General features: G+C 40.6%; 1 protein-coding gene and 1 long non-coding RNA gene across 2 annotated transcripts; both read left to right on the forward strand.

The window, feature by feature from the left end:
- Positions 1–1,599: 1,599 nt before the first annotated feature.
- On the forward strand, positions 1,600–4,382 carry LOC112244773. Its single transcript, XR_002952638.2, has 4 exons — positions 1,600–2,302; positions 3,299–3,335; positions 3,447–3,587; positions 3,856–4,382. It is a non-coding gene; the product is annotated as an uncharacterized LOC112244773 (long non-coding RNA).
- Positions 4,383–4,834: 452 nt separating this feature from the next.
- On the forward strand, positions 4,835–7,773 carry LOC112223741 (zinc finger protein 239-like). Its single transcript, XM_024386911.2, has 2 exons — positions 4,835–4,874; positions 6,560–7,773. The coding sequence occupies exons 1-2, from the start codon at positions 4,835–4,837 to the stop codon at positions 7,372–7,374; spliced, it is 855 nt and encodes a 284-aa protein (XP_024242679.2). The 3' UTR covers positions 7,375–7,773.
- Positions 7,774–12,604: the final 4,831 nt, after the last annotated feature.

Below are 12,604 nucleotides of genomic sequence, written 5' to 3' on the forward strand. Positions count from 1 at the left end.
TGGCTCTACCAGGGGCTTGAGGTGGTCTCCCACAGCTCTGATTATGTAATGTTCTGTGGCCTTGCTGTTCCATTTCTTAACTGCCCCTGCAACACATTTAGTTATATTATATAAAACATTCAATGTAATGGATATGGAGCATCTATAGCCTCGGTTATACTTGGCACCTTCTGTCATCTGATCACACCAAACTGCATTAGGTTCAGATCTACCAGGATGGGCCTTTGACACAGTCAGGCCACCGAATATGCATAAGCAATGTCAAAAGATGAGTGTGAAAAAGTACATTTTACACAAGTGATCTTCATAATAAATCAAATCAAATGTTATTGCGGGTGTAGCGAAATGCTTGTGTTCCTAGCTCCAACAGTGCAGTAATATCTAACCATTTCACAACAAATACCTAATACACACAAATCTAAGTAATGGAATAAGAATATATAAATATATGGATGAGCAATGTCAGAGCGGCATAGACAGATACAGAATAGGATAGAATACAGTATAGACATATGAGATGAGTAATACATAGACTAAGATATAGTAGAATAGGATAGAATACAGTATATACATATGAGATGAGTAATGCCAGATATGTAAACATTATTAAAGTGACTAGTGTTCCCTTCCTTAAAGTGGCCAATGATTTCAAGTCTGTATGTAGGCAGCAGCCTCTCTGTGTTAGTGATGGCTATTTAACAGTCTGATGGCCTTGAGATTGAAAAACAGCTTCTGTCTCTCGGTCCCAGCTTTGATGCACCTGTCCTGACCTCGACTTCTGGATCATAGCGGGCTAAACAGGTAGTGGCTCGGGAAAGAACAAATGTGTGTGCCTGAGGGGAAATTAACTTTCATGCAGCCAAAAGGGGTGAGAAATGACACCACTATCAGTGGACAATTTGCACTAATGTAAATGAACATAGATATTGGAACATAATCCCTTTTGCTGACGTGATGAACCGCTAAGCGAACATAAATATTTACTATCTAAACCATGTGACCTCTCACCTCTGGCTGTAGAAGTGTTCTTCCTAACCAGTCCCTCAACAGCTCTGACTGAGCTCCACCCTCACTGGGTCTTCAGAGGAGAGGAAGGCTGAGGAAGGATGAATGGATCAGTCAGTCTTTTTAAAATTTATTTTGGAAATAAAGTGTAGAGCTGCTGTCTATGCTGTCTGACAAAATCACTATTTTAGTAGTTCATTCAAATAAATTAGGCTTTATGACTGCTGAATACCAACTATCAAACACTTAGATCATGTATTTTCAGGTAGAGATACATCCTTGGGACGTCCCTAGCCCATTGAAGTTGACATTTAAAATGGTTACGGTTGGGGTCATTCTTCTGTCTCTTTTACATAGCAGGTGTAAAATAAACAGAAACAAGACAAGTGGGCACGCAATGGATTATGGTCATTGTAGTTAATTACATTTTATATGACAAACTATGTGGCATATTGTCCTGTTGGAAACTACAACTCCCTACTACATCACACAGTTCAACCTAGATCTGACTTATCTCCAGACTAGCTCTAGACACACCCTCTGGGCAGACAGGCCAAAGGCGCTTGCTTGCCCCAATTCGGGAACCGTTGATCTACTTCAGAGGAACTGTGCAGAGTGATTTCCTGTTGTTTTGATACCTCACTAGAAGACTAGAATAACTAGCTGTTGCTACAGAACGAAATGACCAATTCACAGTTAGTCGGTCTTGTTCTCCACACACCAAGTTCACGTGTTTTCTATATGCACAAGATAGTTTGACTATATAAGGCTTCTGAACTCCGTGTGTCATCGAGCTCTCGGCCTTCCACCTCAGAGTGTAGGGCTGACCAGCTACATTATTGCAATTCTTATTAAAAAGGTTGATTGTTTGAAGAAAAGTCTCTCCTGATTGGTTAGAATTTCCACCACAATGTGCAGTAACAATGTTAGACCAGACTCATAATACAGAATGAATGACTGACTGCCCAGTTCAACGTTAGTTCACCTTCTCACCTCATACTGTATTGGAGCAGCAGCAGCTGACTTGATCGTTGATGCTAATCAGCATATTTGAATCTGAGAGTAAATAGAGCCGACTACACTCTAAAAATGAAGGGTTCAACTGGAGTTGTTCTCAGATCCCCTAAGAACCGTAGGGTTCTTGTCAATGAAAAACAACCCCAAAAGGTTCTTCAAATGACTTGTTAGAAGGTGGGATCATCGAGGAACCTCCGTTGTTGCTGGACTTCTTTCGGAAACTTCACAATTACAACTGAAAACGCTGGTGGCAAGTTTGGATGCAACAACAATTAAAAAGGTAAGTTGGGTTGATGTTTGGCTCTGAATATGTATCGAAATAATTTATATAATAATATAACATACTAATAATGAATAACGAAGACAATGATGGTTTTCTCTGAATAGCTTCCATAACGTTACTATAGCTAATTAACGTAAATATTAGAAACCCGGGTTTGACCGTAGGTGTTGTATGAGCTACAGTACAGTACCGTTAGCTAGCTAACATTATGTCCTAACTAGGCAGAACTAGGTTTGGATTATTTCCTGAACTATATTATTTCCCATATATTGTATATCGTTTCCATAAAGCCAACATGACTTTACACTCATTTACGTAAGTTTCCAATCTAGAGCAGTTATCACTTTTGTGATAATGAACTAGCTAACGTTAGCTTCGTTAAGCTTGGTAAGGTTAGGTGTGTTAACTAACTAAGGACGGTGACCTGTCCAGACGAGATGTTACGAACTGAATCGTCAATGGAGGTCTTCCTCTTTATATAGCCTGCTACAGCATGCAATACTATTAATTTACAAGGGGGCATTACGTTACATGTACAATACTATCCCATTTTGGAAACGTTACATGTACAATACTATCCCATTTTGGAAACGTTACATGTACGCCCCCTTGTGGAGGGAAATTAACAGTTTATATGGTAGCTGTAGATGGGATTCAAATGCATAATGGTATTAATAGTGTATAGACTTCCTCTTTTGTACAAATTACCATCATAATCCAAACACAGTATTGCCACGCAGCAAAATGTTGCGTATAATCTTTCATGTCAGCCTGATAAAATATTGAACAATTTATGTACAAAGATATCTTGAAATGTGATATTAGGCCTGTATGGCAGTACTGTATTGGCTAGTGCTTTCTCCAATATGTTCTTCTATTTTGCATTACATTGCATGTCGATGCCATTTATCTTAAAATATTTACTTTATATATATATTATTTTAATGCTTGTAATTCTTTGACACATTTTCTCTTCCTTTGAAATTCTTATAGGACAGAACATGGACACAATGCAATTGGGATCAAGAAGGTACAGATAAGTTGTAGGACAGCTGCATTTGAAGTGTCAATTTAACCTACATAGCAGTCAATACAAACTGAAGTCTATTAGCATACAAATGTGTGCAAATTATCTTTTCAGATGTTCTCAGAAATGAATCAAGTCCATGGAATGGATATAGACAAAAAGAGAATTCAAGGACTAGCAGAGGTAGAGAGGCGAGGCGGGGGTGAGGACATCATCCTGCTATTTTGACAGTCCCTGAAGGACAATACAGAAGAGGTACTTGCTCTTATTCCTTCCCTTTTTAGCAAGTGTAGTAAGATCATTGCTTTACTTTACTAGGACTGGAGACCACAGCATCCATTCTGCTCTTGCCCTACCTCTTCAATGAGGACCCGAGTGGCCTTTATGTCCTTGACAATGTATCAGCTGTTTCTTCATAAACATAGGTGTGCATGCTTATATAAAACTATAGCTGAACATTTGTTCTGTTCTTTGTTAATTGTATATAATCTGTATGAATCTTTTCTTACTTTTGTTGACACAGATTTCGCCGCTCTTCACTCCTTTACTGCACATCGGCGGAAATCCATTTCACCATGGGAGTGAAATCCCGCTGACCTTTGATGGGGAGAACATCCACGCTCTTGAGGACGTCCTCATGGGACTTGGGGCTCTGCTAGGGCTGTATAATTTATTTTCCCTTCAATTTCCCCAAAATGTCAGAAAAACACTTGTGTTGTTTTAAGTTACTGTGTTCTGGGGATAAGAGAAGTTGGGGTGAAGTTACCAGGGCCGGTCATAATGATGGCAAACTTCCTAACATAACTAAGTGGATAGGATATACACACTAAAGCTGAAAAATCTGTATTTAGCATCAAATCTACAATATTGTTAGTTTACCTATGAATCATTTTGAATGTATGTTTTTATTGGACATCATTTTTTTATTTGTTGTAAATGTCATGAAAAGCACTATACAAAGTAAATGTAGTATTTATTATGGTCTGACATGTCTGCAGAAATGTTGCAATTTTGTAATGTGTTTTGTAAATATTAATTCACATTTGTGGTGCCACTAAATTAACAATGAATTATTTAAATCAATATTGTCATTATTATTAAAATATTTTTTCATAATGGGGAAGGGTGGACAGGTTTTTTTTTTTAATGAACCCCAAAAGCTTATTCGAGGAACTTATAGGGGTTCCCACAAAAGGTTATTCAAATTACTTTTAGTGGTTCCCCCACAGTTTCAATTTGAAGAACCCCTAAAGGATACTCTTTACTTTTTACAGTGTATATTGATAAAAGTCACCTTGTCCGAGAGACATTTACATAGTTATACACAGCCCAATATGGGATGCCTATTTTGGGGCGAAATAGTACATTTGTACACGATAATAAATGTTTCTGATGCCACATCGCCCGTTTTCAAAGGGAGTCGTTGGTTTTTAGGGGCAGTCGCTTTTTAGCTTTTTGTCCTTAAGTTTTTTCTCAACTGTGATACCAACTCCAGTCAGCAGATGGCGATGTTCGTCTTTCAGGTGATTCTGCCACTGGGACGTATAATCTAGTGGACGGAATGCTTATTCAACAACAGCTAGTCAGACACCTTGGTACCTTGCTAGGCAAAACAGCCGAAACATTGAAGTTATTTGGACTGTGTCGGTGTATAGCCACTGTGTAATTACCAGCATTATATCGTATCTACTTTTCATTTCATATTTAAGTTGTTGTTAGTCAGCTAATTTAGTTGGCTTGATAAATTAGCCTAGCACTGCGCTAATGCTAGCTAGCTATTATCCCCTACCATGAGTTACTCACTAAACTTCTCCCCTCCTGCTAAAGAAGATGGAGTCTGCTGGACTGAGAAAGAAGCTCTGGGGCTGAACGTTTTCGTGAAAGAGGAGGATGTCACAGTAAAACAAGAAGTAGAGGGTGAGGTTGTTACCGTGAAAGAAGAAGAGAAAGAAGTTACAGTGAAAGAAGAGGAAGACGTGTTCAGAGTGAAAGAGGAGGAGGATGTTACAGTAAAAGAAGGGGAGAAAGAGGAGGATGTAGTTTTTGAAGTGAAGGAGGAGGAGACAGAAGGTCAGATTAACACCAGTAAATACTAATGTTTAATAACGGGGTACAAACTCCGTTATAGTGGTTGAACTGATGTACACAAACGTGGTTTTAAAGCAGCTATGGTTTTTGTTTTTATACATTTTAAAGTGAAACATCAGGTTCTGGTGTAATTCCGTTACCGTGGAATTGCCCAGTTCCTAACTATACTGAACAAAAATATAAACCCAACATGCAATAATTTAAAAGATATTACTGAGTTACAGTTCATAGAAGTCAATTGAAATGAATTAATTAGGCCCTAATCTATGGATTAGTTGTTTTATTTCTTTACTTACCTACCTACACACACACACACACACACATACTTTTTTTCCTCCGCACAATTCGTTAGTGCCTGTAAGTAAGCATTTCACTGTAAGGTCTACCTTCACCTGTTTTATTCGGGGCACGTGACAAATAAACTTTGATTTGATTTGAACTATACTAATAAGGCAGCATTTTATCTGTCAGGACAGTGTGGTGTGTAGTGATGTGTTGTGTTATGGAGGCACTTTGTTGATTCTTGATGTTCACTTGTACAGCTGTTCATCATTACTATTGTATCTAAATGACTTATTTTAACACATTGGTTAAAAGACTCGGGCCACATTACTTCTTACTTCAATTTCTTGTTTTACCAACATTGCCAAGCTGCTCATTCATTTTCTTGTTGTGATTTTGGGTGTAATCATTCATGGCAAAAAAATATTGAGGCTGTTAAAAAAATCACAGTGGAGTGTATTTTCTTTAATTTGCCTGCTACAGTGGCTGGTATATTTGTTCATCTGCCTGCTACAGTGGCTGGTATATTATTTCATCTGCCTGCTACAGTGGCTGGTATATTCTTTCATCTGCCTGCTTCAGTGGCTGGTATATTCTTTCATCTGCCTGCAACATTGGCTGATATATTCTTTCATCTGCCTGCTAGTGGCTGGTATATTCTTTCATCTGCCTGCTACAGTGGCTGGTATATTCTTTCATCTGCCTGCTACAGTGGCTGGTATTTTCTTTCATCTGCCTACCACACTGGCTAGTGGACCAAAATCAAACTAAAACAAGACTTAGAAGACATTTGTCAAAGTTTGTAAAAACATTTAAACATTCACCATATTAACTGTCTGACTTTGACGTTCACGCAGGAGAGAGACGGGCCTATCGTGGATCCTCTGGGGAGCCTCAACAACATCATGATGCTGACGAGGCAGAGAAGAGTCTCTCCACATCAGGACACCTCAAGAAACACCACCAGAGACCCATAGGAAAGAAACCTCACTGCTGCCCCGACTGTGGGAAACGTTTCAAATCTTCATCAGAACTTAAAAAACACCAGAGAATTCACACAGGAGAGAAGCCTTATAGCTGTGATCAGTGTGGCAAGAGTTTTACTCAGTCAAGCCACCTGGTATCACACCAGAGAACACACACAGGAGAGAAGCCTTATAGCTGTGATCAGTGTGGCAAGGGTTTTACTCAGTCAACCAACCTGGTATCACACCAGAGAACACACACAGGAGAGCAGCCATATAGCTGTGAGCAATGTTGGAAAAACTTTTCTCGGAGAGAACACCTTAAAGAGCACCAGAGAACACACACAGGAGAGAAACCTTATAGTTGTGATCAATGTGGGAAAAGCTTTTCTCAGATAGAACACCTTAAAGGACACCAGAGAACACACACAGGAGAGAAGCCTTATAGCTGTGATGTATGTGCAGATAGTTTTACTACATCAAGCCAGCTGGTAGTACACCAGCGAGTACACACAGGAGAGAAACCTTATAGCTGTAGTCAGTGTGGGAAGAGTTTTACTCAGTCAAACAGCCTGAAATCACACCAGAGAACACACACAGGAGATAAACCTTATAGCTGTGATCAATGTGACAAGAGATACTCTCATTCAAGTGGTCTGATTAAACATCAGAAAATACATGCAGGAGATCCACAGAGTGTAGAATGATCTCCACCACCAGACCTGGGTAGTTGAACACAGAGTTTGGAATGATCTCCAACACCAGACCTGGGTAGTAGAACACAAGAGTGTGGAATGATCTCCAACACCAAACCTCTATACATCAAAGCACATTTTATTTGGCACATACACTTGTTCAGCAGATGTTATTGCGGGTGTAGCGAAACGCTTGTGTTTCTAGCTCCAACAGTCCAGTAATATGTAACAAGTAATATCTAACAATACACACAATCTAAAGGAAGGGAATTAAGAATACATAAATACTTGGACGAGTGATGTCAGAGCGACATAGACTAAGATACAGTAGAATAGAATAGAATAGAATACAGTATATAAATATGAGATGAGTAATACATAGACTAAGATACAGTAGAATATAATAGAATACAGTATATACATATGAGATGAGTAATGCATAGACTAAGATACAGTAGAATAGGATATAATACAGTATATATACATATGAGATGAGTAATACAAAGACTAAGATACAGTAGAATAGGATAGAATACAATATATACATATTAGATGAGTAATGCATAGACTAAGATACAGTAGAATAGGATTGAATACAGTATATACATATGAGATAAGTAATGCAAAATATGTAAACATTATTAAAGTGGCCAGTGTTTCCAAGTCTATGTGTATAGGCAGTAGCCTCTAATGTGCTAGTGACGGCTATTTAACAGTATTTAACAGTCTGATGGCCTTGAGATAGAAGCTGTTTTTCAGTCTCTCTGTCCCAGCTTTGATGCACCTGTTCTGACCACACCTTCTGGATGATAACGGGGTGAACAGGCAGTGGCTCGGGTGGTTGTTGTCCTTGATTATCTTTTTGGCCTTCCTGTGAAATCGGGTGCTGTAGATGTCCTGGAGGGCAGGTAGTTTGTCCCCGGTGATGCATTGGGCAGACCGCATCACTGGGGTAGTTGCAGGCTGTATCAGTTGCCGTACCAGGCGGTGATACAGCCTGACAGGATGCTCTCAATTGTGCATCTGTAAAAGTTTGTGAGGGTTTTAGGTGCCAAGCCAAATTTCTTCAGCATCCTGAGGTTGAAGAGTCGCTCTTGCACCTTCTTCACCACGTTTCTGTGTGGGTGGACAATTTCAGTTTGTCTGTGATGTGTACGATGAGGAACTTTAAACTTTCCACCTTCTCCATTGCGTCCCATCAATGTGGATAGGGGGTGCTCCCTCTGCTGTTTCCTGAAGTCCACAATCATCTCCTTTGTTTTTTTGACATTGGGCGAGAGGTTATTTTCCTGGCACCACACTCCCAGGGCCCTCACCTTCGCCCTGTGGGTTGTCTCATCATTGCTGGTAATCAGGCCTACTACTGTTGTGTCGTCTGCAAACTTGATTATTGAGGCGTGCATGGCCATGCAGTCATGGGTGAACAGGAAGTACAGGAGGGGGCTCAGCACCCATCCTTGTGGGTATCAGCGACGTGGAGGTGTTTTTTCCTACCTTCACCACCTGGGGTGGCCCGTCAGGAAGTCCCAAGTTCAGACCCAGGGTCTCAAGCTTAATGAAGAGCTCGAAGGGTACTATGGTGTTGAATGCTGAGCTGTAGTCAATGAACAGCATTCTTACATAGGTATTCCTCTTGGCCAGATGGGATAGGGCAGTGCGATAGTGATTCTATCGTCTGTGGATCTATTGAGGCGGTAAGCAAATTGAAGTGGGTCTAGTGTATCAGGTAAGGTAGACGGTGATATGATCCTTGACTAGTCTCTCAAAGCACTTCATGATGACGGAAGTGAGTGCTATAGGGCGATAGTGATTTAGCTCAGTTACCTTTGCTTTCCGGGCTCTAGAGTGGCGCAACAGTTTAAGGCACTGCATCTCAGTGCGAGATTTGTTACTAAAGTCCCTGGTTTGAATCCAGGCTGAATCACATCTGGTCGTGATTGGGAGTCCCATAGGGCGTCACACAATAAGCACAGCATCGTCTGGTTTTGGCCGGGGTATGCCGTCATTGTAAATAAGAATTTGTTCTTAACTGACTTGCCTAGTTAAATAAAGGTTAAATAAAAAAATATTGGGTACAGGAACAATGGTGCACAAGGATGATGACTCATATGTCTAGAATCAGACGACGTAGAGAACAAGCTACCCCTTGTTTTCTCCGTTCCGTTTCCAAAAAGTGACTCAAAATATGTATTTGAGAATGGTCTATCTGCTGACTGCAGACTGGGGGCACGGCATGTAATGATTTTCGTGTAGTGATGATGTACTACACACCGTGCCCCTGTTACACCCCTGAAAACAGGGGAGAAATAATCACGAGAGTGATACGGTGTTGTATTCTCAAAACGTTTAGTTCAATCATTTCACAAAAGTAACACATTACAAAACAACAGAAAATCCATTATACAAATAACACAGCAAAATATCTTATTAACAACGTACATGTTCATTCACAATCGACATAAAATGGCAGCTACTCTCAGTACGATGCTATTCTTCACTTCAACCGAGCAGGGCTAATATTACTCTCTTCAAACTTAACTCTAACTTCCTCAAGACGTTACTAAGACAAACCTTAAACACTCTTGACATGTTAGTGAGTTATAACATTTAAATTACTATTTTTATCATCAATAAAGTACCTGAAAACAGGGGAGAAATAATCACGAGAGTGATACGGTGTTGTATTCTCAATTCAACATTTAGTTCAATGAGAAAAGACTGCGATTTTCACCCAGGAATATGGGTGGAGACCAGAGCAATCGATCTCCGGCTCATAGATTAAGAGCATTTCGTAGATGACAGATGAACACTTTTAGGCACCACAAAATAAAGTAATCAATATAACGTTTACACATTACTCTCACAATTCGTACCCTTTGACAGATTTTAACTTTAACACAATTATATGAATGTTATCAATCTCTATCAACTAATACTGAATGCATCTTCTTAACCTTAGATGTTTTAAGATCCTCACATACTATGAACTTACTAATACTTTTTAATGTATAACAGGCTATGAATATTTCCTTTAACCTGTTACACTCTCCCCGACAAAATAAATGTTGTCCCAACATTACCAACATTGTCTTCTTCAACAGTCCGTATGCACTGGACCTAGAAAATCCTCTTCTGTAAGGTAGTACTTGAGCAGAGGTCAAGGGTCACAGTTCAAATATAACTAACAAGTTATATTCACAGTCCATATCTGTTGACCAGCTATATAACATAAGCAGTATTTTCTCATACTATTGATCAACAGTCCATCAATTTTAATGATCTATATGCATAGTCTGCAAATTGTCTCTTTTGACAGTCTGTGAAATCAGACAGTAGTCCATGGTCAAACATGTCAACTCTGTAGCCTCATGTTTGCTGAAGCCCATACATGTAAGGTGGCTGAAAGTAACATTGCTGTAGTGATGGCAGCCATGGAACCAGTCCTGGTGCAGAGTAGACAGGGAACAACTGTGGCTGTGGCTGTATACTGTAGCAGGAAGGGATACCAAGCTGATCATAAGTGATACGTCTTGGAGGGTGTCTCTCTTTTGTGGCAGCTGGTAGGCTGGTTCCTCAGGTTCAGCAGAATCAGTATATGAAGGAAAGGCACTTGGTGGATGATCATCAGGCAAATTTTCAGCAGGCAAGTCTTTAACTGTTGTTGTCTCCTCCAGCCGCTTTTCAACAAGAGGCTGTGCTGGTAGCGTATCAGGGACTGGCACTGCAACTGTCTGTTTCACTGTTGGGGGCCTGTGTTCCCACTCTCTCGCTGGTTCAGCATTCCTCTCCTCAGGTACTGTAGGAGATGTGGGAACCTGTAGCAGCTCATGATGAAGGTCATATTCATCCCCACTGTCTTCATCAGAATCTAGAGTCTGTGATGCAGGCTGGTGTCTCCTCGTTTTCTGACTTTTGTCCACTTTGGTCATTTCTGGTTGTGTCTCAAAAGGTAAGTGGTCACAGGACATGAGCAGATTTCTGTGCAGGACCCTGGAGCGTCCCCTACCCTTTTCTGGTCTCAATTCATAAATCGGCAGGTCTGAACCCATTTGTCTCACCACTGTGTGAATTGTATCTTCCCAATAGTTACGGAGTTTTCCTGGTCCTCCTCTTGGTGTCAGGTTTTTAATCAGAACTTGCTCACCAGGCTGTAGCACTGAACTCCTAACTTTAGTGTCATAGTACTTCTTACTTCTTTCAGCGGCTTTCTGAGCATTTTCATTTGCAATGGCGTATGCTTCTTCCATCCCTCGTTTCCAGTTCTCCACGTATTCTCGCTGGTTACTGGAACCTGCCTCTGTGCACAATCCAAAGAGCATATCAACTGGAAGCCTGGGTGATCTCCCAAACAGAAGATAAAATGGTGAATAGCCAGTCACTTCGCAACGGGTGCAGTTATAGGCATAAACCAGTTTGTTCAGAGACTCCTTCCAATTTGACTTTTGTGTCTCAGTTAGTGTCTTTAACATTTGCAACAATGTTCTGTTCATGCGTTCCGCTTGACCGTTTCCCATCGGGTGATAGGGTGTTGTCCTGGACCCCGCCATGCCACTGAGTTTCTTTAACTGATGGAACAACTGATTTTCAAATTCTCCCCCTTGGTCATGGTGGATGCGGGACGGGAACCCAAACTTCAGGGCAAAGTCATTGAAGATGAGATTTGCAGCAGTTTTACCTGACTTTGATGTGGTGGCGTAGGCTTGAGTGTAACGTGTAAAATGATCAACAATCACGAGGATGTACTCATATCCCCCTTTGCATCTGTCGAGATGAAGGAAGTCTATACATACCAGTTCAAATGGCTGTGTTGTCACAATGTTTGTCAGAGGAGCTCTTGTTGCATGGGCTGGCTTTTTCTGCTTGACACAGCTACAAGTTTTAGTCACATAGTGCTCGATGTCAGATTGCATAAAAGGCCAGAAGAAGCGGTCACGTACTAGTGATACAGTGCGGTCAGTACCTTGGTGTCCCATGTTATTGTGCAACTCTTCCATCACTTTACCTTTGTACTGCTCTGGTAGAACTAACTGCTTGCGGGCTGTAGTGATTCTGTACAGAATGCCATCACTGTCTATTGTCAATTTGTCCCATTCTCTGAATAGGCATTTTGTCTTTGGACTGAATTTCTTTTGCTCTTTAACTGGCGGTTTGGAACCAGACAGTTTGAAATTGAGCACAGGACGGATGACCAGATCAGATTCTTGTGCTTCTCTTATCCCATCTTTTGGGATCGAGCTGGTTG

This window comes from Oncorhynchus tshawytscha, linkage group LG18 (assembly GCF_018296145.1).
Source record: "Oncorhynchus tshawytscha isolate Ot180627B linkage group LG18, Otsh_v2.0, whole genome shotgun sequence".
In the NCBI taxonomy this organism is placed as follows: domain Eukaryota; kingdom Metazoa; phylum Chordata; class Actinopteri; order Salmoniformes; family Salmonidae; genus Oncorhynchus; species Oncorhynchus tshawytscha.

Excerpts from the sequence above, each read along its gene's own strand:
- LOC112223741 (XM_024386911.2), top strand. The coding sequence starts at position 4,835 with ATGGCGATGTTCGTCTTTCAGGTGATTCTGCCACTGGGAC. Across the intron at positions 4,875-6,559 it reads GGTGATTCTGCCACTGGGAC|GAGAGAGACGGGCCTATCGT; the intron begins GTATAATCTAGT and ends ACGTTCACGCAG.